The sequence below is a fragment of the Eupeodes corollae genome, chromosome 1 (genome assembly GCF_945859685.1).
Source record: "Eupeodes corollae chromosome 1, idEupCoro1.1, whole genome shotgun sequence".
NCBI classification, from domain to species: Eukaryota; Metazoa; Arthropoda; class Insecta; order Diptera; family Syrphidae; genus Eupeodes; species Eupeodes corollae.
Genome location: NC_079147.1, coordinates 101,823,073 through 101,849,078, shown reverse-complemented (window position 1 = coordinate 101,849,078; position 26,006 = coordinate 101,823,073). Strand labels below are relative to the sequence as shown.

The following is a 26,006-nucleotide window of genomic DNA, read 5'->3' as shown; positions in this document are numbered from 1 at the left end:
CAACAAAAAAAAGATAATGTTTTGATTAAATTACATTATTAAGGTTAAGCACAAGTTATACCTACATAATTTTGAAACTGCAAAACCCATTAAATCTAAAATGTAACAAGACTCTGTATTATGTTTGGTACTTGAAATATAGTTTGTGGGTTATTCAAGTTTCAACTTTCCTTGAAACTCCTCTTAAAAATAATAAAACATCAACTCCATGGATTTGATTTTTAAAAAATATTTACATATTCAGATAGTTAGAGCGATTATCAAAAAAATGTATTTCAGCTTGTTTTGCTTGCGTTACTCGTACCCTTTATGTTTTTTTTTTTTTGTGGCTGTAACAAAAATTTACTAAGAACTTTGGCCAAACTTGATAGAGGAGACAATTTTCTGGGTGCTATCTATTGATATACTCTATCATTTGGTGGTAGCATTGACAATTATAAATACCAAATTTCCTGCGATGAGGCACATTTGTCACTTAGTGTTTTTAAATCAAAATTTTGAGAATGAAGAAATATACCTACTTTAAAATAAAAACAACAAAACCATTTATTAATTCAAGTTGTATTTAATTCAGAATGTTAAATGATTGAAGTAATAAATTTGAATGAGACATTTGTATAACTTATCTTTACAATAGCTCGAAAAAGAAGAAAGAAATTACTTTGACAATAAGAAAAATGACAAGATCAGAAAAGGTATAAAATTGACTTTTTAAGATTTGGTATATTGATATCATTCAGTGATAACAGGTGAATGGAGATGTTCCTTTATTGAAAGCGATATTTCCATCACAAAACAACTTTGTCTATAAAATGACTGTTTGGTCTTTGGTGTGCTTTATAGTCGAAAGGTTTTATCTGCGTTTCTTCTTCGAAAATGCTAATTGGCAGACGGTTATAGTTCACAAGAAAATAAAAGAAAAAGACTGATAACTTCCAATCCCATCTGTTTTTGCTTAAAAGTTTGTAGGTTTTCGTGTTGGGTTAAAAAAGTTGTTAGTTAAATTATTCTTACAATTTTAAAATTAAAAACAATCTTTTTCATAAAAGAAAATAGTTTATTTTGAAAATCTAATTTTGTTAAATAAAGTTTTAGTCGAAAACAAAATAAAAAAACAACTGAATATCGAAAACAATATTTTCTGTGAAATAAAAAAAAGTTTGAGGACAATTATTTTAATTTTTGAAAAGATATTTGAGTCGAAAATCAATTTTACTAACTTTTAGTAATGTTAGCTATTTGTGGGTTTTTATTTTTTTATAAAAAAAGTGTCAATTTGATTTTTTGCAAAATTTTACCAGATTTTAAGAAGATAGATAGATAGATAGATAGATAGATAGATAGATAGATAAAAGATTTTATTAATAATTCAAATTTTGTAAACATCAGTACAAAATTTTTCACAAAATCTTAATAGTGTAATGTTAATATTACAGTATTATTGACATAACTTTTATTGTTGTCTGTCAGGTTGGCTACATATATACTAATATAAATCGTATTATAAAATTATTGAAATAATAACTACAACGTTATTCCTTACTTCGTATTCCTATTAATCATTACTTATTTATTAACAAAATTCATTTAATAATAACTCTCTATACTTTAAACAATAATTTAAAAAACTGAAGAGATATTGAAAGTTTTTGCGTTTAAAATTTCATAGAGGTCTTCTGAAGAAAGTACATTTTTACCAAAACATATAAGTCTAGAGTTCTTGAAAACTGGGCATCTGCCAATAAAATGGTACGTGTTTTCCACTTCATCTTGATTGCAAATTGTGCAAATACCGACTGTATTTTTTTTGAAAGCTTTGGCGTTAATATTGAGGAGCCCACCCCTAGCTTTGAGAACGAGGCTAACCAAATGGGAAGAATTTTCGTCGGAAAAATATGGTTTAGAGTAGTATTCGAGTTGAGGGTAAAGATCATGGAATTGTGAATTTCTCGCACTACTAATGTTTTCCGAGATTTCGAAATTTATCAAGCTTTCAATAATATTTTCGTGCAGATCGATCAAGGAAGATGGAGAAGTAAAACAGTTAGTATCTATATCTAAACCTAGGTTATTGCATATATCTCTCCATTCGCGGGCCCAATAAATGCTTACAGCGATTGTCTCCTCTGCAAGGATACGTGTTAATCTGGATCTAGGCAGTTTAAGAGTTTTTCTTATGTAATTAAAATGGAGTCGTAGAGTTTGAACATAAAGAGAGTGAAGGCCAGTTTCTAAATGTAACATATAGTTGGGGGTGTTACTGGGGAGGTACAGCATTTTTTTTTATGAAAAACCGAAATAGTTTTTCAACCTGCTCAAATCGCTTGTAGCCCCAAACCTGAGTGCCACAAAACATAATTGATTTAGCTGCAGTGTTAAAAATCTTAAGTTTTTTAGAAATTACTATTTTAGAGTTTTTAATATAATTTTACCACTTTTCATTTATTGCATTTTTTGAAATAACCAGCCTAGAGTCGAGATGTTTATTAAAAGACTAATTATAGTTAAGTATAACACCCAGGTATTTATAATGGTTTACTATTTCAATGGGGTTCTCTCCATAATTCCATTTAAGATTCTTAGAAATTCTTGCACCATCACGGAAAACAACTATCTTTGACTTGTTTAAGTTTATTTTTAGGCCCCAAAGGGAGCAATACTTGAAAAGATGATCAATCATAAGTTGCAAATCAGCAGGGCAGTTAGAGAGCAAGACGAGATCATCTGCATAAAGTAAAATCTTAATCACCATATTCGCCACAAACACCCCACCGGGTAAGTCTTCATGAAGGTCATTCAGATAAAGAGTAAATAGAAGTGGGCTTAACAAACACCCTTGCTTTACGCCTTGGCTAACCAAGAAGTACGACAACGATGTTTGATCCCACACCCGACATGTTGTGTTCTCATAAAGCTGTTGAAGGATTCTGATGACCTTTGAGAATAATCCGAAACAAGAAAGTTTATAAAATAATGAATTTCGTGGAATTAAATCAAAAGCGCAGGAAAACTCCACAAAGAAAGCGAAAGTGTTTTTTTTTTCTTGCGGTTAAGTTGTATAATACTTGTGAGGTTGAAAATATTGTCGGTCGTTGAGTACCCTTTACGGAAATCTGCCTGGAACTCACTGAGGATACTATTACAGTCAATCCAGCTATTAATCCTATTAAGGATAATACCAGTGAAAATTTTATATAATGAACTAAGTAGCGAAAGACCTCGATAGTTCTCAACACAATTTGGATCCCCTTTTTTGTAAAGTGGAATAATAATTGATTTACGAAAAGAAGAAGGAATGCATTCGGTGAGATAAATTTGATTGAATAGACACAGAACTTCTTTTAAAAAACAAATTGGAGCATTTTTGTAAAATTCATAGCTCACTCTATCCTCACCCGGCGCTTTTTTATTCTTTGCTCTTTGTATTACATGCAAAAGCTCCCACATATCAAAAGGAGAGTCAAGAAAGTTATCTATTTTTTCTGGCATAGCCCAAGAGAAATGAAGGTCATTTACAGATTTTGAAAAAAGTGACCTAAAATATATCATAAAGTCTTGACTTTTAAGATTACCATTTTGTTTTGGTTTACATTTCTTCATCGAGTAAGCTAACTTCCACCAATCACTCGCATTCCTAACTGTGTTAAGCTTTTCAATGCTTTTGTATGCAAAATTGATTTTTTTATTTTTGCAGATACCTAAGTACTTAGACCGCCTCTCTATGTAAAATCTTTTATATAATCCAATATTATATTTTCGGTAAAGATTGAGCTGTTTTAACATCCTATTTCGAGCGCGAAAACATTCAAAGTCAAACCATTTATTTTTTGGAATAAAACGTTTACAAGCCTTACCCTTACCGGCAGCATTGTTAATTTTGTACAGGAGAGAGCTGACTTTTTCTTCTATTGTCATATTTGAAAAAATATAACGGCAGCTGGATAACCGACTGAGCGTAGCTATATATTTTACACGATTATTTTCGGACCAGTAGAGTTTTTGAGGGAGCACCAATTGCGTAACATTCTGATTGTGGGTTGAAGGGAAAGAGAGGCGCAGGCTGAGGGGCATGTGATCAGAAAAAGGTTTGCTTACTACAGAAAAATGTTCTATCAAAGGTAAAAAATCAAACGAACATGCGCAATAGTCTATGACTGAACTACCTGAGGCGCCACAGAAGGTAAACTCACCATTCATATCGCCAAACGTTCTACCATTGATGATCACCGCACCTATGTTTTCAAAAAGATCTAGTAATTTCTTTCCTTTTGTGTCTATGGCTTTATCTTTAGATACTCGTATCTCAGAGGCAATGGAAGTACTACTCAATAAACACTTGTCAACAAATTGGGCCTCAGCCGTCCGAGCATTTAAATCGCCAAGTATACAAAAAGACTCAAAATTCATATTTTTTAAAAAGCTTTCAAACTTATCAAAATCGGCCGCCCAATTTGTTTTATTTGAACCATTTAAATATCGAGGTATGAAATGGAAATTCGCGTCACCAAACTTAGCAGTCAGAACAACATTACCAGAAATTTCAAGAAATCTAAACGAAAATTTATCTTTTAAGTTTTTTTTGAAACCGAACAAACAACCACCAATAGTGTGGCGAGCACTATGAAACTTTATAGCATCATTCTAATACAAGTAAAAATCACTAAAATAAATTGAATAATTACTTCTTTTATCATTCAAAATATTGGTTTCGTATAAGAAAAAAACATCAAATTTATTTATGTAAGATAGAAAATTACTAAAAATAAGTTTACTCTTTAAGTTTGCTACATTATACGACAATACCTGACAGAAATTTTTTGGTTGCTAATTTTTAGACTGATCACTAGATGAGGCTAGCAGCACAGGAACTTTAGCATTAGATTTAGGCGTCTCTCTTACAATTATATCACAATTGAATTGGGCTTTAGTGACAATCCCTCGGAGAAATTCGACGTCCTGGATCTTCGCAGCTTCGACTTTTCCTTTGTTCCAAGTAAACTGAATATCGTTAACGTAGATACAGAACTCTCCAAATCGAACTTTTATTTTGTCTCCTAGTTTTGTGATGTTTTTTCCTAGTTGACGTAATTGGAAACTCTTATTACGTTCATCAGCCGTGTAGTCTTTTTGTACAAAGATGGTAGTTCCTTTAAGGTGCCGCTTAGCTGCAATTATATTGTTGACTTGTAGGGCTGAGTCTAATGAGAACACGAACGACTTTCCACCATGAACCGGTCTTGATTCCTTAACGATTGCTGGGGTGTTCAGAACATTGGAGCACAGATCATTGAAGATTTTAAGAACAATATTCTTCATTGCACACAATTGTTTTTGAGATAAAATTATTTTTTGTTCATACAATTTTCTAGGTGACAAATATTTTTTTTGATTTATAAAAAAAATCATTAGTTGGAATTTATTTCCAAAAATTTATTTGTTTGGTATCGCCTTACAATATAGGCACAATTTAACATTTAATTAAAGACTCTAGCGTTATTGGCTCGTGAGATATGAAGGGTTCACAAAATTGTCACCTTTTTTTGAATTGCTATGGTAAAAAACACCCACTCAATTTTTATGATAGTCCTGTCTGCATCTTTCCGAATTACTATCTGTATAGCAACATTTATTTGATGTTGATATCTCAACTAGTTCTTGACGACAAAAAATGACGTGAACGTACGGACGTACGAACGTACGTACACACGCATGCACAGACATCTCTCTAAAAATCTTTTATTTCGACTCTAGGGACCTTGAAACGTCGAGAAATTTCAAATTTTTAATTCGACAAATCGGACCGATTACGATAATTTTCTATCGAAACTAAATACATTTTGGCCGAAATATTTCAATCTTTTCAAGAAGACTATTTGAGTTATATATTGTATTTTTTTTGTTTCAAATGTCCAACTTTTAAAACGAAATAAAGTAATTAACGAAAATGGTTCCTTGTGTTTTATTTGCTATAACTTTCGATACTGAAAAATAAAGAATCCTGTAATCAATTTATTTTAAAAAATATGTATTTTAAATATATTGATATGAAAATATAAATATATATAAAAAAAATTAAAAAAAAAGCTGTAACATGTACAGAATCATTCTATTACATTTTGTAAAGCCAGAAACACATTTTAATATTTTATCTTTAAATAAAGGTATTTGATTTAAAAGTTTTTGAAAAATCAAAGATAAAACTAGTTTTCAAAAACTATTCACACGAACAATTTCTATAGCATGATTCTGTAGATATTACCGTTAGTTCGTAATAAATTTGATTTTTTAGAAAACTGGTCCTACCGCCCTTATCAATAGGATTCATTTTTTATCTTCACCTTACCTAAATGCTTTAAACTTTTCATATATCAACTATTCCAATCAACCTTACTAGCAAGAGAACGTTTTTCGGTTCAGCTAGTATAAAATGTTTAGGAATATGAAGTAGGAAATACTTTCCATTTTATTTAACAACAATTTTTTACTTTGTTAATTAACAAGAATCAATGAGTAATAAACATACTATTATTTTGCTCTCTTCATTAAGTTTATTTACTAGTTAGTGTATTTTGTACACTAAAAAAGGTCAAAAGTGATTTGGCTGCGCATGTTATTGTTTATTTAACAAAACAAATTACTCCGAATTTTCTTATCAAAAATGAGTCAGTGACAATGTGAATCAATTCTCAGGTTATTTTTTATCTTTAAATAAGTTACTTATCATATATGCATTTAAAGTTAAGATTTTTATGTAAAAGATGAGATGGATAACATTTTATTCACAAGCTATCACTGTTTTTTTGTTTGCATTAATTTTCTATAAACTTAGTAGTACCCGTGGCATGATGGTTAGTACGTTAAAGTGTGGTTGGAGCTCCGCAGGTTCCTTACTTTGCTTCAGAACTCGACATTCTTTTTAGGGAACTGAAACTGAGCTTGGAAGAAAACTATTTCATCTTGGAAGGTGATTTGAACGCAAAACATGAAGATTGGGGAAATCAACATAGAAATCCCAGAGGTAATCATCTTTTTAATTTGATGAATCTTTACAGCGTTGAATATGGCGTCGACCTGCTGGCTATCGTATCCAAGAAGCAGCCCCTTTCTGGATCTTTTGGGTGGGTAATCACCGTTAAAACTGCTTACAGACAGTCGAGTACGACGGTGATCACTGCGGACAGGCTGTTGTAATGCAGATTCCGAACAAACGCGTGGAGTTGGAGGAATACGTTGCAATTCACTCTTACAATTACAGTAAGATGCGTTGGCCTCGTTTCACCAACGCCCTAGCGAGAGAACTTCGTTCGAGTGACATAGCCCACCAAACAACAGAAACCTGACAAATACAGAAATTGACCAACACTTACAACAGATGGAAAATACCAAAGTACAAAGAACGGGACCAAATGGACGCATACAGAAACGCGACTATTGACGCACTACGTAGGCACAAGAGTGGCTTACTGACAAGACTCAAAAACTTGTACATGCGACTTACAGACCCATACGACTTGGAGGTTAGGACACTGAAGTCTACAATAAAAAATGTCAATCTGTTGATTAAGGAGAACTACAGGTTATCAATTAACAAGTACTGGGACCGCAAGATCCGGTCAGTTAATTCGAGTGACCCTGGTATGTTCCCCAAAATCAATAAGATATTCAGGAAAAAAAAAACGATAATGACCTTCCGTGTCTTAAACTAGAAAGAACCGAAGAGAACAGACCCGTACTCAGGACAGCGGAAATAGATCCAGAAGAAGCCATCTTTGACGATGACTTTTATATAATTGAAGATCCGAAGGAAAAAGTGGAGGCGGTGGGAACTGCTTTCCAGCAAGTTTACAAGGTGAATGTTAGCATTCGCCCCAACCACGACCTGGAAAACAGAGCCCTACTTAATCACTTCTACCTTCGAAATGATATGACACAGTGGCGATCTGAGCACCGCGGATTCATGCGGTTCAATGACGATTCCTTGGCAAATGCCATAATCGCCGAGCAAACGGGACCAAGTCCCTTGTTAGTGACGAAGGTTAGCTCCAGCTCATCTTCAATTCAATAAAAAATAAAAAGTCAGCAGGTGTCGATGGTATATCCAACGTTGTACTAAGACATTTTCCGATGGAGGCAATTGACATTTACACCACACTCTTCAACAATGCACTGAATAATGCATATTATCCAGTGCATTGGAAGACCACTGTGGTTCATCCTCTCCCGAAAAAGGAAAACGACAACTCCAACCCGTCAAATCTTCGGTCGATAAGTCTTCTTCCGAGCATCAGCAAAGTTTTCGAAAAGATCATTAATAGGGCTCTGACTAAGTGGGCTGCGGACAACAAAATAATTCCGGATAAACAGTTCGGGTTCAAAGCTGGTCATGACACAATTCATGCTGCGTCTAAACTCGTTTCTGATATCCAATGGAATAAATCAAAACAACAATGCACAGGTGCTGTTCTGGTTGATTTAGAAAAGGCCTTTGACACCGTATGGTTAGAGGGTCTCTACCTAAAACTGAGCAGGCTTGGCATAAGTAAGCCATTGTTGTATATACTTTATGATATGATTAACGGTAGAAAGTTTGTTGTCAAAAGTGGCAATATAACGTCTACCACAACATTCTCAATTAAAAATGGTCTTTTTTTTTACTCGAACAGGGTAAAATCTAACAAACCCAAAGAAAACTCATGTTTTGATTCGAGCTGTAAAGAGGTTATTAGGATCAGAGATGTAAGTTTCCGTTGTTACAAAGCCAACCCGACTGAGGAAACCCGGAATAAGTTCAAACATTCTAGAAAGACATGTAATGGTCATTCTCGTCGAACCAAATTTTTGTATGATCAGATTAACATTAAGGCAAAAAATACTACAATGTCCCAAACGTAGTAAAAATTTCTGGTCATTTGTAAAAAACGTACGAAACACCACGTCATCCTCGGTTCCAACGCTCGTCCACAATGACACTCCCTATGTAAGCTCGATTGATAAAGCCAATTTGCTTGCAGCACTGTTTGCTGTTAATTCGACGCTACCGGAAAGTGTCATGAGTCCTCCTGTTCTTGAGAGCGTAAATGATTCTATGGGACGAATCTTCTTTCGCACTCGTGCAGTTGCAAGAGTACTGAAAGACCTTGACATACACAAATCCGCTGGCCCGGATAGTATCTCCCCAATTGTTCTGAAGTGGTGTTCTTCATCGGTGGCAAAACCACTGCTTGAACTTTTCCATCTTTCCTACTCTACAGGTCTCTTTCTGAGCGGATGGAAAATAGCATTTGTCCAGCCTGTCCCTAAAAAATGCGAATCCTCCTCTTCCTCTGACTATCGTCCAATAGCACTCACATCCCTTCTTTCCAACGTCATGGAAACGCTGATTAATTATCAGCTCAACAAATATCTCTAAGAACGGAAGCTTCTTAATGACCGACAGTATGCTTTTCGCAGCATTAGGTCCACTGGTGATCTCATGGTTCATCTCACCGAACAAATCTTTACATCGTTTTGGAGAATGTAAAATTATTGCACTTGAGTTTGGCACCAAGATTTCTTATCGAAAATGCGTGCTTTTGTTATTGATGAATCTCTTCTTCGTTGGATAAGAAGTTACCGTTCTAACCGTTCAATACAAGTTGTATTAGATGGTTTCAAGTCTGAAATTCATAAAATAAATGCTGGTGTTCTCCAGGGTTAACAACAAGTTCTTGAAGTTTTGTAACAGAATATATGGCACGACTACGTACATTCATTTTAAAGTCGGATTTAAGTTTAGTCCATTCAGATTAGTGGAATCTCCCCTGGTTCGATACGCACCTGATTTTATGTCAATGAAAAAAGCTTCTCCAAAAAATTGCTAGTCTGGCTAGTCAGCTGCTTAGGAGAGCGATGTTGAACGGCGCGCGCCCCGCCGCCGCCGGCCGTGAGAATCAGCAAAAAAAGTAGTGATTTTGATTAATCAAGATAACAAAAATAAATGTATATAAGCCAAACAACTCTTTAAACAAAAACTCTCTCATATTTATATTGAATTTGTTTGTGTTTTCAATAATAATCAAGCGTCGCCGCCGCCGCCGTGAGTCGCGATCTGCGAGTTTGTTTTTATTTATTTTTTCAAAACACGAAAACCAAACAAAAGCGCATGACAGTGCAGCAGTGGCCGGCGGCTGCGGGCGGCAGCGGCAAAGAGGTTTTTATATACAAATGAAGATTATTTGAAAATGAGATTATAATTTATTGGGAACAAATTCAAATGAGATGAATTTTTTAGCTTCTAGTTAGAATTTCGAGTCTGGCGAGATCGGTTTTTTCTTGTTATCTTAAGTCGTTTGAGTTCATTCATTGATATATTTTGGCTGTTATAAATTAATTAAATATTAATTAGAATTCGTTAAATTAATTTGAAATTATTTTAAATAAATGTTAGACTGAAGTATTTTCAACATAGTTTGTTGTCCTCATGATAGTTTTTTGTTATGTATTTAATTAAAATTAAAGAAATTGGATGTTTTGGATTTTGGTTAGTGAGTATCTGAAGCAAATTTATTTTAAAATAATTAATTTTTATTTATAAAAAAAAACATTTTAGTACGTTGGTCAGCAAGATTTAACGAATAGCAGTTAAATAACAATTTTTCGAAGGTTTTTTATTGCCTTACTTTGAATCTTATTTTAAAATCGTCATATTAATTAAGTCAATTTTTTGTTCTATAACTTTTCTTGAGTTAGGCTTTTTAAACATACTTAATGTAACATAACACTATCGTATTTACTAAAAAAGTCAATTAGTGTAAGTATGCAGTATTCTTATAAACGGTGATTTTTTAAGAGCTTGAGAACTTTAAAAAAAAAAACGCATAAAATTTGCAAAATCTCATCGATTCTTTATTTGAATCGTTAGATTGATCCATGACATTTACTTTTTGAAGATAATTTCATTTAAATGTTGACCGCGGCTGCGTCTTATGTGGTCCATTCGGAAAGTCCAATTTTGGGTAACTTTTTCGAGCATTTCGGCTGGAATATTCCGAATTTCTTCGGAAATGTTGTCTTCCAAAGCTGGAATAGTTGCTGGCTTATTTGTGTAGCCCCACAAAAAATAGTCTAAAGGCGTCAAATCGCATGATCTTGGTGGCCAACTTACCGGTCCATTCCTTGAGATGAATTGTTCTCCGAAGTTTTCCCTCAAAATGGCCATAGAATCGCGAGCTGTGTGGCATGTAGCGCCATCTTGTTGAAACCACATGTCAACCAAGTTTAGTTCTTCCATTTTTGGCAACAAAAAGTTTGTTAGCATTGAACGATAGCGATCGCCATTCACCGTAACGTTGCGTCCAACAGCATCTTTGAAAAAATACGGTCCAATGATTCCACCAGCGTACAAACCACACCAAACAGACGCAATATTCTCTTCTGTACGCACTGTACGCATTCGTGTGGTTGGTTTAATGTCCAATAAAGTAAACTGAGTGCGAAACTTGGTCACAATCGCATTAATTGTTTGCTCACTTGGTCGATTATGTAGACCATAAATCGGACGTAAAGCGCGAAACACATTTCGAACCGAACACTGATTTTGGTAATAAAATTCAATGATTTGCAAGCGTTGCTGGTTAGTAAGTCTATTCATGATGAAATGTCAAAGCATACTGAGCATCTTTCTCTATGACACCATGTCTGAAATCCCGCGTGATCTGTCAAATACTAATGCATGAAAATCCTAACCTCAAAAAAATCACCCTTTATATGAAGTATAATTATATTTCATTAAAAAACCTGATGTAATAAAAAAAAAATTATAATATGAGACTTGAATTTAAATGCAAGAAAATCCTTTCAAAAAGCATTTCTTTACTATTTTATTTTGTTTACTGTCCCTTTAATCTTTTAAAGGGACATTTTTTTTAAAGAGAACAAGTTAGAGGACACTTAATTTTATTGTGTGGAAACATAATTTTCTTTTCCACGAATAGAGGAAACTTTTTTTTTATAAAGGGGTTTTCAATGAGGGCAGGTTGATGTTAAAAAGGAATAAAACAAGCTGTGTGTGAGGTATTAACAAAATTATTTTTTTATTTGGAAGGCGCATGTATGCCTCCGCCGCCGCCGTCTTTCTGGAACCACAGCATAAATTTATCAACCTTTGACGAATTGCCGAACCATGAAGCTTATTCATTTTTATTTTTTCATCCAGAGATTTGTTATTAATATAACGATAGTCACTTAAAATTATTTTGATGTCAAAAAGAACTAAGATCTTTGCTTTCATATAATTTATAATTAAAAAAAAAAAACTCTAGTAATGCTTCAAATTATTGTCATAAGACCTTTTCGAAGCGAAAGAGCAAACATTGAGGATCTTAAAAAGAACCCTTAAAAAAGAGGTAACCAATTTGATATTAATGTGCCTTTATATGAATGAAATAATGAAATCTACTTTTGAAGTAAATTTGCCTTGGATGCTCTAGAACTGAGATTTAGACTCAAATTTCAAATATGTAAATGTCCCAAGAACAGCAAAAGTAACACCTTTATTAAATTAATAGTAAATTGAAAAACAATAAGCGTTTCATATCTATTATTTTAATATATAAAAGTTTTAAATATGTCGAGAAACGTGTAATTTGTGAGTAAGATTAAAATATTTTTCAAAGGTTTAAGCAAAACGATAATTTTTGAAATTTGTTTTCTAGCATCAGCTACAATCCCGGTAATTAAGTAAGAAAAAAAATTGTTAAAAAAAGCTAGAAAAATTACTTAAAGATTCAGTTTTATTTTCCTACAAAAAAAGGTAATTTTTTTCTGGAAAATATATCTTTTTCTGGGTTTTTGCATTTATATTTTTGAAGCGTTCCTCGCATCTATGGAAAAGCAAATGAAAAACAAGAAAAGAATATGTTATTTCTGTAAAAAAAGCAACACATTTTCTAACATTTCTGGCTGAAATTCACAAATAACTCTTTAAATCATTTTATTTTAACTCTTAAATATGGCATATTTGGAATCCTGTTGGAATTTTGGAATGCTTTTATATGCAGCGTTTTATGTCTGTGTGTGCGTCTGTACGTAAAACCTTTCGTCGGAACGTCTTACATTTGGGATAAAATAGATTTCGACTAAAAATCTCGGAAACAAAATTACTTTGATAACTTCCCATCCCGTCTGTCAATTTGTCTAAGACTTTAACAAAATATTCATAACAATATTTTGTGCGGCTTAAATAATTTAGACTCTTGCTTTGTTCTTTTAATACATGTGTCGGAAACCATTTCTTATTAGTTCTTTTCGTTTTTGTAGGTTTTCATGCTTTTTTAACAAAAATTGAGCCGTTTATTTTGAAAGTGTCATAAGTCACTTTTTCAAAAAAATCGAGTTAATGGCACCACAAAATACAATTAAACGAGATCTTTTCATTTTTAAAAAATTTGCACTCAATAAGTTGAGAGCTAGGCCCTATTGAGATTTCTTCGAGAGAGAGAGTATTGGTAATTAACGGTATAACAAGTATCTTAAATATCTCGACTTAAAACAAAAGTGACTTATGCCACTTTCAAAATAAACGGCTCAATTATCAGTTGACTTTTTCTACAATATTAACTTAAAATTATCAAAAGTATTTTGCATAATATGGTGAGTTAAAAATCTATTATTTTTAACGAAATTTTTAGTCGAAAAACCAATTTTTACCAACTTTAGTAGCATTTCTTGAAAATTTGAATTTCTTACATAAACAAATACAGATTAAATTTTTCTAAGACAATAATCTTGCATTAAAAACGAAATTTAACTGTATTTCGAAAACTATATTTTCGATAAGATTAAATTAGTTTTATACCAATATTTTTAATTTTTGAAAAGATATTTGAGTAGAAAATCATTTTTACAAAACAAAAATCAGTACTTGATTTTTGTTTTACCTTCCATAGGAAGTAATTGTAATGGGTCCGATTTGTCAAATTGAAAATTTTGACATTTCTCGACATTTCAAAGTCCCTAGAGTCGAAATAAAAGATTTTTAGAAAGATGTCTCTGCGTGCAAGTGTTCGTACGTCCGTTCGTCCGTATGTTTTCGACGTTTTTTTTCGTCGTCCATAGCTCAAGAACCAGAAGAGATATCAACTTCAAATACATTTTTTTACACAGATTATAAGACAGAAAGATGCAGAAAGGGCTCTTAAGAAAATTGAGTGGGTGGTTTTTTTACCATAGCAGTTTGAATAAATATCTAAATATCTTACGAAATAAAAACGCTACAGACTTGAATTAAATTTTATATAATATATTGTAACGTGATACCAAACAGGTATATTTAAAAAAAAGATATCAATATATCGTTTTTTTTTTATAAATCAAAAATACTGACAAAAAAAAATTGTTACCTCCAAAACAATTTTGTGCAACGAAGAATAATGTTTTTGAAATCTGATAAAATTTTGAGAAAAATCGAATTGACAGTTTTTTTTATAAAAAATAAAAATCTAAAAAAAAAACATTACTCAAAGTTGGTGGAAATTGAATATCGATTCAAATATCTTTTCAAAAACTTGAGATTAAGGCTTTAAACTTATTTTATCTTATATGTCTTATATACACTCTGAAAAAAGTTGAGAAAAATCGAATTGGCAGTTTTTTTACAAAAATAAAAACCTAAACAAAATTAATAAAAGTTGGTAAAAAATGATTTTCGACTCAAATATCTTTTTAAAAATTTGAGATAATAGCTTCTTACTACTTTTTATTTATAAGAAATATTGTTTTCAACGTAAGGACAAATTTTGACAAAAATCGAATTGACAGAATTTAACAAAAGTTAGTAAAAATTTATTTTCGACTCAAATATCTTTTCAAAACTTTGAGATATTGGCTTTTATTTACTTTTTACATTCAGTTAAAATTTGAAAAAAATCGAATGGATAGTTTTTTTTACAAAAAATTAAAAACCAAAAAAAAATAACAAAAGTTGGTAAAAAATGATTTTTGACTCAAATAGCTTTTCAAAAATTAGAAATGTTGGCTTCAAACTTATTTTATTTTACAGAAAATATTGTTTTCAATATTCAGTAATTTTTATATAAAAATCTAACAGTCCGTTTTTTCATAAAAAATAAAATCTACTAAAAATAGTACGCAAATTTGGTAAAAATTGATACGAGCAAGACAAATCGACAGACGGGATGGGAAGTTATCAGTGTGGATCGCATTCCAGCCTCTTTTTTTGGAGATAAAATCATTTATTTTTTGTAAAATATTCGAATTGACAATTGTTTTTTTAGTTTTTTTTTTAATTTATATAAAAAAAATACTGGTATTTGTCACATATATCGTGCTTATTTTTTACAAAGTAAAAACCCTTTGCATTAGATTATTGTATATATGGCCAGCACCATAAAATCAAAAGTTTGTTCTTGTTTAAATGTTATAACACCAACTGCTCGAAACTGGCTTTTTTCACTTTTTTAAAGTTCATTTTTAAATTTCTCCAGCGAAAAAAAACATTTGCAGGTGATACAGGCAAGGATTGATCTCAGACCTTTGGATTGGCCCACATATTTAATTCTTCATCAATTCTTTGAAATTTTGGACCTTAGTGTTATTAAGGCAGTTAGAACTCTGGGCCTGATTATGGGATTCACGGCGAATCGTTTTGCTAGCGAGTTTGCGATTTTTCAGTTATTGCTTTCTCTTTCGCCTTCTTCGTTTTGAATTGAATGAATGACCAATTTTCTCAAAACCAACCTCTGTCTATCAACTCCTACTCTCACCTCCCCGTGGTGAACATCGGGTGCCTAGTACCTCAACTGGAGATTGGGTTCCAACCCCAGTGGAATGTTGTTGGGGGCAGAAAACGAGAGACGGTGGGAGAGGTGTTTTCCACTCCTTATCCAGACGGCAGCGGAGGAATTCCCGATATGGAATCAACGATGGCGTCTACAGTTCCAGTAAGGTTGAACTACTTAGTGAACACCTTATAGGGTTTCTTCGACTTATTCGGAGCCCAGGCCTATAAGGAGCGGTTTTATCCGGCTCCCCATCCTTGGAGTTGACCCTCAAGGTTGGGAGTTGTCCGTTCGGGGTGACTTTCTGGCCACGTAAAAGCTTTCATAGTTGCAAAGCATCAACATGCCGCGGATACGGACGGATTAACTGTTGACAACCAACGCAATCGAATAAAGGATAACGAAGTTCGGATATGCACGTGCAATGTTAGGTTCCTTAACAGACCACGTGCGGCCGAAGAATTAGCGGAGGCCCTAGACCGCTATAAAAAAGATATCACCGCCATCCAGGAAATACGATGGGATGGACCGGGATGAAAAACTGCGATATTTACTATGGTGACTGCTACCACGAAAACCAACAGCGCTTAGTTGGATGCGGCTTCGTCATTGGAGCCAGACTTAGGCAAGAAGTCTTGAGCTATAGGTGCATCAATGAGTGTCTCATCAAGGCTTAATTCGACAACATTAGCCTGATATGCGCGCAAGCCCCACAGAAGAGAAAGGCGACAACACCAAAGATATATTCTTCGAGCTCCTAGACAAAACATATATGAGCAGTGTCCTAGCTACGATATTAAAATAGTCCTGGGCGATTTTAATGACAAGCTAGGAAGAGAAGACATCTTTGGAGGAATAATCGGGAAGAACAGCCTGCACGAAAACACTTCTGACAATTAATTCAGGCTCATAGATTTTGCTGCGGGGCGATACGTCATGGTAGCCAGTACGCGTTTTCCACACCTCAACATCCACAAAGGTACTTGGACTTCTTCAGATCAATCTACCGTCAACCAGATTGACCATATTGCGATCGACGCCAGACAAGCTTCCAGAATTATGGATGTACGAACTTTCCTAGGAGCTAACATCGACTCGGACCACTACCTCGTTGTAGCCAAGGTAGCACACCAAGGCAAAACAGGGAGGTGCTTTGAGAAGGTACAACGTCGAACGGCTACAATCGCCAGAGATCGTCAAATCCTTTTCCGATCGAGTTACAAGTAACCTCTCTCGAAGTTCTCTGCCGCCAACACAACGTATCGAAAACCAGTGGCAACATTGCCAAGATGCAATCAGAGAAGCCGCCTCTGATGTGCTGGGTTTCAAACAGCCAACAACAAGGAACCCCTGGTTTGATAAGGAATGTCGGCAGGCAAATGCAGCCAAACAAGAGGCACGCAAAGCAGCGTTGCATAAAAGGACGAGAGCTGCTCGTGAGCTCTATGAGCAGAAGAGTCGAGATTAACACCGACTTCTCAGAAAGAAAAAGAGAGAGCATGAGAAGCGTGTTGTCGAAGATGTTGAGAGTTTTAAAATAGGTGAAGCGAAATTCACAAGTACATAAACATAGATCCAAATGCTGCAAAGACGAAAGTGAAAACATCATAGTGGAACAGCAGTCAATGCTGAGGATATTGAAGGACCACTTTTGCAGACTGTATAACGGCAACGACGAACCGAATTCCGCTGTCAGGCAGTATGATCCATTCAACATAGACGACGAAAGCCAAAAATCCCGTCCTCCCGACTAAGACGAAGTAAAGATTGCCATATCTAAGCTGAAGTCTAATAAAGCCGATGGAGCGGATGGCTTGAATGCCGAGCTCTTTAAACAAGATAAGTTGGTTAGGAGCACGCACCAACTTATCTGTAAGATATGGTCGGAAGAAAACATGCCCGATGAATGGAACCTCAGTATTCTTTGCCCGATCCTGAAAAAAGGAGACCCTATAAGCTACACCAACTATAAAAGAATCAGTCTACTTAACATCGCCTATAAAATCTTCTCTGCCGTAACATGTGAACGTCTTAAGCCCATCGTCAACAACCTGATAGGTCCTTAACAGTGTGATTTTAGACCAGGAAAGTCCACAGTCGATCAAATATTCACATAACGGCAGATCCTGGAAAAAAAACCCAAGAACACCAAATCGACACCCACCATCTTTTCATCGATTTCAATGTCGCAATCGACAGCATCTATCAGGGACGAGCTGTACAGAGCCATGTCTAGTTTTGGCAGGATGACCATGGAGAATTCACGCTGCTCCATAAAGGTTGGAAACAACTTAACAGAAACTTTCGATGTCAAAAAAGGTCTTAGACAAGGTGATGCGGTGTCATGTGATTTTTTTAACATCGTGCTTGAAAGATTAATACAGAGCAGATACATCAACACTAGAGGCACTATCTTTCAAAAGCCTGTCCAATTACTGGCATATGCTGATGACATTGACATAATCGGAAGAACTCAGCGTGATGTCAATGGGGCTTTTTTGAGTATTGAGGCAGAGACGGCAAAAATTTGTTTAATGGTTAATGAGGGCAAAACAAAGTACATGCTGTCGTCTAGAAAGGACATACAACACCGACGTCACAATCGACAGACGTAACTTTGGGGTAATCAAGGACTTCGTCTACCTAGGCTCTGCTGTAAACGCAGAAAACAACACCAGCGCTGAGATCAAACGAAGAATCACTCTTGCTTACCGCTGTTTCTTTGGGCAAAGAAAGCAATTGAGTGGTAAAGTCCTCTCTCGAGGGACCAAAGTGTTGCTATATAAGACCCTTATCATCTCCGTCCTGCTATACGGTGCAGAAGCATGGATTAGAACAAATGCGGATGAAAGCACCTTTTGTCGCTTCGAGAGAAAAGTTCTTCGTGTGATCTACGGTCCCGTATGCATCAAAGGGGAGTGGAGAAGAAGATGGAACGACGAGCTGTACGGGCTGTACAGCGACGTAGACTTAACCAGAAGGGTAAAAGTCCAACGACTAAGATGGCTGGGTCACGTAGAGCGTATGGAAACTAATGCTCCGGCCCGGAAAGTCTTCAAATCCATACCCACAGGACAGCGCAGTAGAGGAAGACCGCGGATCAGGTGGCGCGCACAAGTGGAAGGTGACCTCACCCAACTTGCAGCGCAAAACTGGAGACATCTAGCTAGGGACCGAGCTAGATGGAAAAGTTTGTTGGGTGAGGCCCTAGTTCACACAGGACTGTAGCGCCACCTTAAGTTAGTAAGTAAGAATGACCAATTAACGAAATCGAAGGTAAATTTCAAATGTCATAACTCTTAATGTTTGTTGGAGAGTTGAAATCTGACAGTTTTTTTTTGGCTGATTCACAGGCGAAAAAGTGTTTACTATCGTTCACTGTTCAAACTCGTGGATTCTTTTTTGATTGTAAATATATAAAAATGAGAGTTAGATTTACTTAAATTTTCGTAAAGATTATCCACAGTAAAAAATTGAATATTCAATAAACCACCGCAAATTTTACAAATTCAATCAAAACAACACAAAATTTGGGGAAAGCTCTCAAAGCACAAGTGTCAAATCACTGGAATATAGGAAGAACTATTTTCGCTTCGCCGTGAATACGTTAATAAGAATTTACGATGCGGTTCGAATTTGGAAGGTCGAACTGGATTCGCCACGAACAACTCATAATCAGGCCCCTGCTTAATCTTCATTTCATATAAACCTCCTAAGTCCATTTTGATGAAGTTCTTTCTTTTTTAATAAAGCAAATAATTCTTGATTGTAGTTATAATTACTCTTGTAATTACCATTGAAAATCTCAATGATTGTGATTATCAAATTAATTGAATCAATATTTTTCGTAATCCATCATTTATCACCTGTATTACTGAAACAAGTACAAATATAAAGAGTGAAGACATCACATTCATATCACATTCTAAAAATTACGTTGTTCCATTGTTGGGTTGCATTGTATCCAAAGTGCTAAACAACCTGTCTCTCTTTTAGATATATATAAAAATATATTTTTCTCTTTATAAATAAGAACATAGCCAGCTTTTTGTATCTTTATATCTGTATTCCGTTTCCTTCTCGCTCTCTTATCTAACGAAACACGACTCATAAACATCAAATATCCGTTTTGAGTTTATCAATTTCATTTTAGTTTTTATCGAAATAGAAAATCACAATTTAACTTTATAGAATTCTATCTTAGGTATACCTACATTTTATTTCAAGTCCGTACAACTTTATACCATTACCCAGAACTTATATCGCTCTGAATTCTATCATTGCTCTTGTCACCTCTTTTGCAGATAATAGCAGTAGCGAGGACATTGAGCTGACAACTACTAGTAGTATATACAATCCTCAAAAACGGCATCAAAAGTCGGGCTTCCAATTAGAATCTTGCAAGTCTCCAGGCTATAGTCGTCGTAGTCGTCAGGTGCTGAAAACAACCACGATGAACACCACAACCATCAATGACAATGAAAACCAAAAGCACCAGCAGTACACCGATCCAAATGGCAGAACAACAACGTCTTTGACTTCGCCTTCATTAAATTTAACATCGCACCATATCCAGCATCAGAACCATCACCATCAACATCACCAAACCCAGCAGAACAATCCGGAGGACCGCGAAGAGTACAAAGGACCAAAGATGTAAGCATCGAAGAAATTGTGTTGTGAATTTAGCCAGGTTATTAGATTGTTCTCAGATTGTGTACTTAATTGACGAACTTCTTCAGCTAAAAGACTAAGGCCTATTTCACACACGACCGAACGGAGGCATCTGTGCGAATAAAATCCTTAGAATAACGTATACCGCTGATAAGAAGGCCAAGGATCATTCGGTGTATAAACCATCTTCAGGTGTGAAAGATGAATAAAACTCACTAATTTGTTACGTAAACCTAGGCTTGTTTTTGAAGCATCAGGCTATCTTGAAAAGCAGAACCCTTCTTTTTCTTCAATGTCGAATGTTATGTAATAACAAGTACAGGCTAAAGGTCGTAAGGTTTTCCGACCTTTTTAAAATCATGGTGAAATTCTCATCTTAAAGAATAAGAAACTGTGATGACAAATAGAAGCCACTGGATGCAGTGCATAGTGTGAAACCCACTTGTCTACGAGATGCTATAAAATGATTGTTCTTCGGTGATCCCTAGGAACTAAGGTACTTCTATACTAGAGCATCTCACTATACAAGTTGCTATTTCTTCGTCGACGTCGTCGTTCGTCGTCGTTTGTCCTTAGTCCTTTTACAAGAAAAAGAATTCATGCAACACGATAGAAACTGATAAAGGGGCATAGCCGGAAGGAATGTGGCAGCTCACTTTCTCGCTTTCTATCTGCGGGAATTCGTATAGAACGACATGCATCCGTGGTTTCATTCAATTAAATTGTATTACCACGTTTTCTTCTTACCTTTTTCAACGTCTTCTTTTCTTTACCGAAGCTTTTGTATACATTTTTTGTATTTTTTACTTTTTGGGTGTACGGCGGTGTGTTCTTTTGGGTTCTTGCAACAGATGGATGAACTTTCTTAGAGACTGGCCAATTATTTCACAGCCCTTGGCAATACTGATTATATTTCTGCTCCTTTGGATAATGGGATACGCTCAAGCACCCAAGTATGCTATGCCCGAGACGGTAATTATGAGGATTGCATTCTTGTTTGTCGGAGCACAGATCTCTGGGATTCTGGTGACATTTATGCGATTGCCCGATATGCTGGGTATGTTGTTCTTCGGTGTGCTCTATACTAATTTGGGATTGGCTGATTTTAGTGGATACGGAGCGTTGGAATTATTTCTTCGGTAAGTTACCATGAGACCTCTAATGCAACACTGCAAGAGCAAGATTGGGTTTGGAAAAATTAATTTGAAAATTTTAAAATAAATTGAAATGACCTTGAAAACGTGTTCACATTGTAATTGTTTTCTTTTTTTCATTTTAAGGGAACTTGCTCTTATTACTTTAATGCTACTAGCAGGTTTTGGATTGGATGGTTCAGCTTTTCAGAAACTTTGGGTAATCATTTTAAAACTTACTTTGATACCAACTGTAATCGAAACGGGTGTAATTTGTATCCTTGCCAATTTTCTCTTGGACATGCCTTGGTTCTGGGGACTTCTGATGGGGTGAGTAAAATACATATAACAAAATCAAAAAATTGAAATACTTGGTATTAAACGTAAAGTGTATGGTGAGGTGGGAAAATGAGAATTTTGCAAATAATAATTTGACTAAAAATGTTATGCTTTTGTTATTCTTCTAGATACAGTTTAAATCGTATTTTTTATTGATTATAAGATAACCCATGGTATCTTATCATTTGACTCTTTTCTTACCTAAAGTTGCGCTACAGTCCTGTGTGAACCAGGGCCTCATCCAACAAACTTCTTCATCTAGCTCGGTCCCTAGCTAGATGTCTCCAGTTTCGCGCTCCAAATTGGGTGAGGGCACCTTCCACTTGTGCGCGCCACCTGATCCTGATCCGTGGTCCTCCTCTACTGCCCTGTTTTGTGGGTGTGAATTCGAATACATTCCGGGACGGAGCTTTGGTTTACATACGCTCTACTTGACCCAGCCATCAGTCGTTGGATTTTTACCCTTTTGGCTAAGTCGACGTCGCTGTACAGCCTGTACAGTGTACATCGTTCCATCTTCTCTTCCGCTCATCTTCTATGCATACGGTACTCTAGATCACACGAAGAAATTTTCCTTCGAAATGACCCAAGATGCTTGCATGCATTTTTGCCATAGTCAATTCTTCTGCACCATATAGCACGACAGGGATGATCAAGGTCTTATATAGTGCCACTTTGGTCCGACGAAAGAGGGCTTTGCTAATGCTTTCTTAGAACTAAGAAACATGGGTTAGCAAAAGTTATTTTTCGTTTTCTGCCTTCATAGCGGAACCTAGGTATACGAAGTTCTTAACTACCTCAATGTTACGTCGGTCCATGATGACGTTTTGATCTAGACGTCGGTGTTGTATGTCCTTTCTTGATGCAAGCATGTGCTCTCATTAATAGGTAAGTCCTTTTTTCCGCCTCTATCTCAACTCAATACTCACAAAAGCCCCATTGCCATCACGCTGACTTCTTCCAAACATGACATCGCATCACCTTGTCGATTTTCGACATCGAAAGGTTCTGTTAATTTGTTTATAAACTTAATGAAGCAGCGCCAAGTCTCCATGGTCATCCTGCACAAACGGACGAGTTTGGCGAGGATGCCAAAACAAGGCATGGCTCTATAAGCTTGTCCCTGTAGATTCTGTAATAAGTAGATTTGAAATCGATGAAAAAATGGTGGGAGTCAATTTGATGTTCTTGTGTTTTTTTCCAGGATCTGACGTAATCTGAATATTTAATCAACTGTATACTTTTTTGGTCTAAAACCACACTGATAAGGACCTATCAGGTTGTTGACAATAGGCTTTAGACGTTCACATATTATGACAGAAAAGATTTTATAGGCGATGTAAAGTAGACTGATCCCTCTAGAGTTGGTGCAGTTCAGACGCGTCTCGTTTTTCAGAATCGGGCAAACAATACTGAGGTTTCATTCGTCGGGCATGCTTTCTTCCGACCATATCTTACAGATAAGTTGGTGCATGCTCCAAACCAACTTATCTAGAGCTGTTTTAAGAGAGGTCGGCATTCAAGCCATCCGCTCCAGCGGCTTTATAAGACTTCAGTTTAGATATGGCAATCTTTACTTCGTCTAAGTCGGGAGGACGGGATTGTTGGCTTTCGTCGTCCATGTTGAAGGGATCATCCTATATGACAGCAGAATTCGGTTCGTTATCGCCGTTATACAGTCTATAGAAATAGTCCTTTCATGTATGGAGCCTTCGATTCTTGGTTTTTGTACTTGTGAATTTCGTTTCACCTGTTCATGAAACGTACGAACTTAATTATTGTTTTTAAAGCTCTCAACATCTTCGACTGCATGCTTATCATGCTCTTTCTTTATCTTTTAAGAATTCGGTGTTAGTCTCACCTCTTCTTCTACTAGCGCTCATGAACAGCTCTTGTCTTTCTATGTGGCTGTTGTTTGGCTGCATTTGCCTGCCGACATTCCTCATCAAACCAGGGGTTCCTTGTTGGTGGCTGTTTGAAAACCAGCACGTCAGAGGTGGCTTCTTTGGTTGCATCTTGGCAATGTTGCCACTGGTTCTCGATAAATTGTGGTGGAGGCAGGGTCTGGAAACCCTAAGTGTTACTTTGGTAACAATGGGTAGTGCCCGAGTCGATGTAAGTGCCTCGAAAAGTTCGCACGTCCACGATGCTGGAAGCGTGTCTGGCGTCGATCGCAGTATATTCAATCTCGTTGGCGGTAGATTGATCTGAAGAAGTCCAAGTTCCTTTGCGGATGTTGAGGTGTGGAAAACGCGTACTGGCAACGATGACGTTTTATACCGCAGCAAAATCGACAAACCTAAATCCTTTGCCGGAAGTGTTGTGACAGGCTGTTTTCTCCAAATATTCCACCAAAGATGTCTTCCCTTCCTAGCTTTTCATTCAAATCGCCCATTACAATTTTAATATCGTATAGCTAGGACACTGCTTATATGTTTTGTCTAAGAGTTCGAAGAACATATCTTTGGTGTTGTCACTTTTTTTTTGTGAGGGCGTGTTCGCATATTAGTCTAATGTTGCCGAATTTAGCCTTGATGGTCTTGAGGCGCTCGGTGATGCACCTATAGACCTCAAGACTTGTTACCTATGTTTTTCTCCAATGACAAAGCCGAATCCAAATAAGCGCTCTTGGGTTTCGGGTGAAGTCAACGTAGTAAATATTACAGTTTTCCTTCAAATTTTTGCCCGGCCCATCCCATCGTTTGTGTAGGGCAGGTTAAGGCTTGCAAATTTGTCAATCCCATAGTTCTGATTTGTTGGTTACTTTTTTATGATGTCGTCCTAATTTATAATACAATTTTCTGAACCCGAGCCAAAAAGAAAAATCTTAAAAATCTTTTAGTTTAAGCAAAAATTGAGACAATTACGTTTACTGTACTACTTTTTAGTCAAGTAGTCTTTCCTCTGGAGAAAAAGGATTGTTCCCTTAAATGCATTAGATTTAATTTTGTTCTAGCTGTGTACGATTTTGGTTTTTGAAGTATTGCCCAATACTTCCCAAAAAGATTTGTTTTCTGTCAACCGTTTCGAATTCCCTTAGATGATGTTTTATTATACTCACAAGTTGAGCTTCTTGAACCCTACGCCACAAAGACTTTCACAAATGCCTTGTATGTTTGTATACTTTTCTTAAAAGACTAAATCATTTACAAAAGCTTTTTAAAGAACAAACTTAAACGCAATCTTGTGGTGCCATCGAATTGTTTTTTTTCGCAACGGTGTGTAATAACTAGAAATTTTGTACTCAAGAAATACTTCAGACTTTTGAACACTGGCCATCTGGAGTTCTTTTTCTGGTGGAATGTTCTTATAGACTGAATTTTGTCTCATCAACAAAACATCGCGTTTATCCCTCCATTTGGAAGCAATCACAAGCGCACACTCCGTGGCTAATAGTTTCGTGATAGCGAAGTTTAGCTACAACAACATCTTTTGCAGTTCTAGCTCTATTTTTTCGAAGAGTTGCAATAAGATGCGTTTAACGGCTGAGCAATAATTTTGCAAGGGATACAGACGTATAAAAATTGCCCGTAACAATTGTTTTATACCTTTGTCCAAATAGCTTTATTCCATTCAAAGTTTGTTACGGGTACTGACTTGCGAAAAATTCACTAATCCTTCAAGAGTAATTCTTGTCATGAAAAGTGCTTTCTCACGTATGATAGTGATTCAGGTATCAAATCATTGGCTTTTTTTTATTTTATTTTAAATATTATCATCAAACAGATCTCACAAAACTTTTTTGTATTTCATACATTTTTATCAATTAGATAAATCGAGCCCTTCCCGCCAATTTATCGAAAGCGACAAAATAAATTTGATCGTAAACTACAGATAAAAAGCTGACTGCTGGTTCTTGAAATAATTTGTACCCGTAGTCAGTATTGCAAATTATCAGTTATGCTTAAGTTAAGACATGACAATAGTCTGGAAGGCTCTTTGTGTTACTACCAAATTTTAAGAAATTAGTTGTCTTATTTATTAAAAATATCGCTAACGATAAAATAGCTTGAAGGGCTCGAAATTTAGTAATCATGCAGGTCTGCTAAGTACAAACGGGGAAGTAATAACTTAAAGTTAAATG

The 26,006-nt window shown here is 35.5% G+C and overlaps 1 protein-coding gene across 1 annotated transcript in view; it reads left to right on the top strand.

The window, feature by feature from the left end:
• Positions 1 to 26,006, top strand: part of LOC129939851 (sodium/hydrogen exchanger 9B1) — a 145,146-nt gene that overhangs the window by 68,493 nt on the left and 50,647 nt on the right. The window contains exons 3-5 of the mRNA XM_056048025.1: positions 20,081 to 20,432; positions 21,302 to 21,589; positions 21,731 to 21,913. Coding sequence (XP_055904000.1) covers positions 20,081 to 20,432; positions 21,302 to 21,589; positions 21,731 to 21,913 — 823 coding nt within the window. The remainder of the gene's footprint in view (positions 1 to 20,080; positions 20,433 to 21,301; positions 21,590 to 21,730; positions 21,914 to 26,006) is intronic.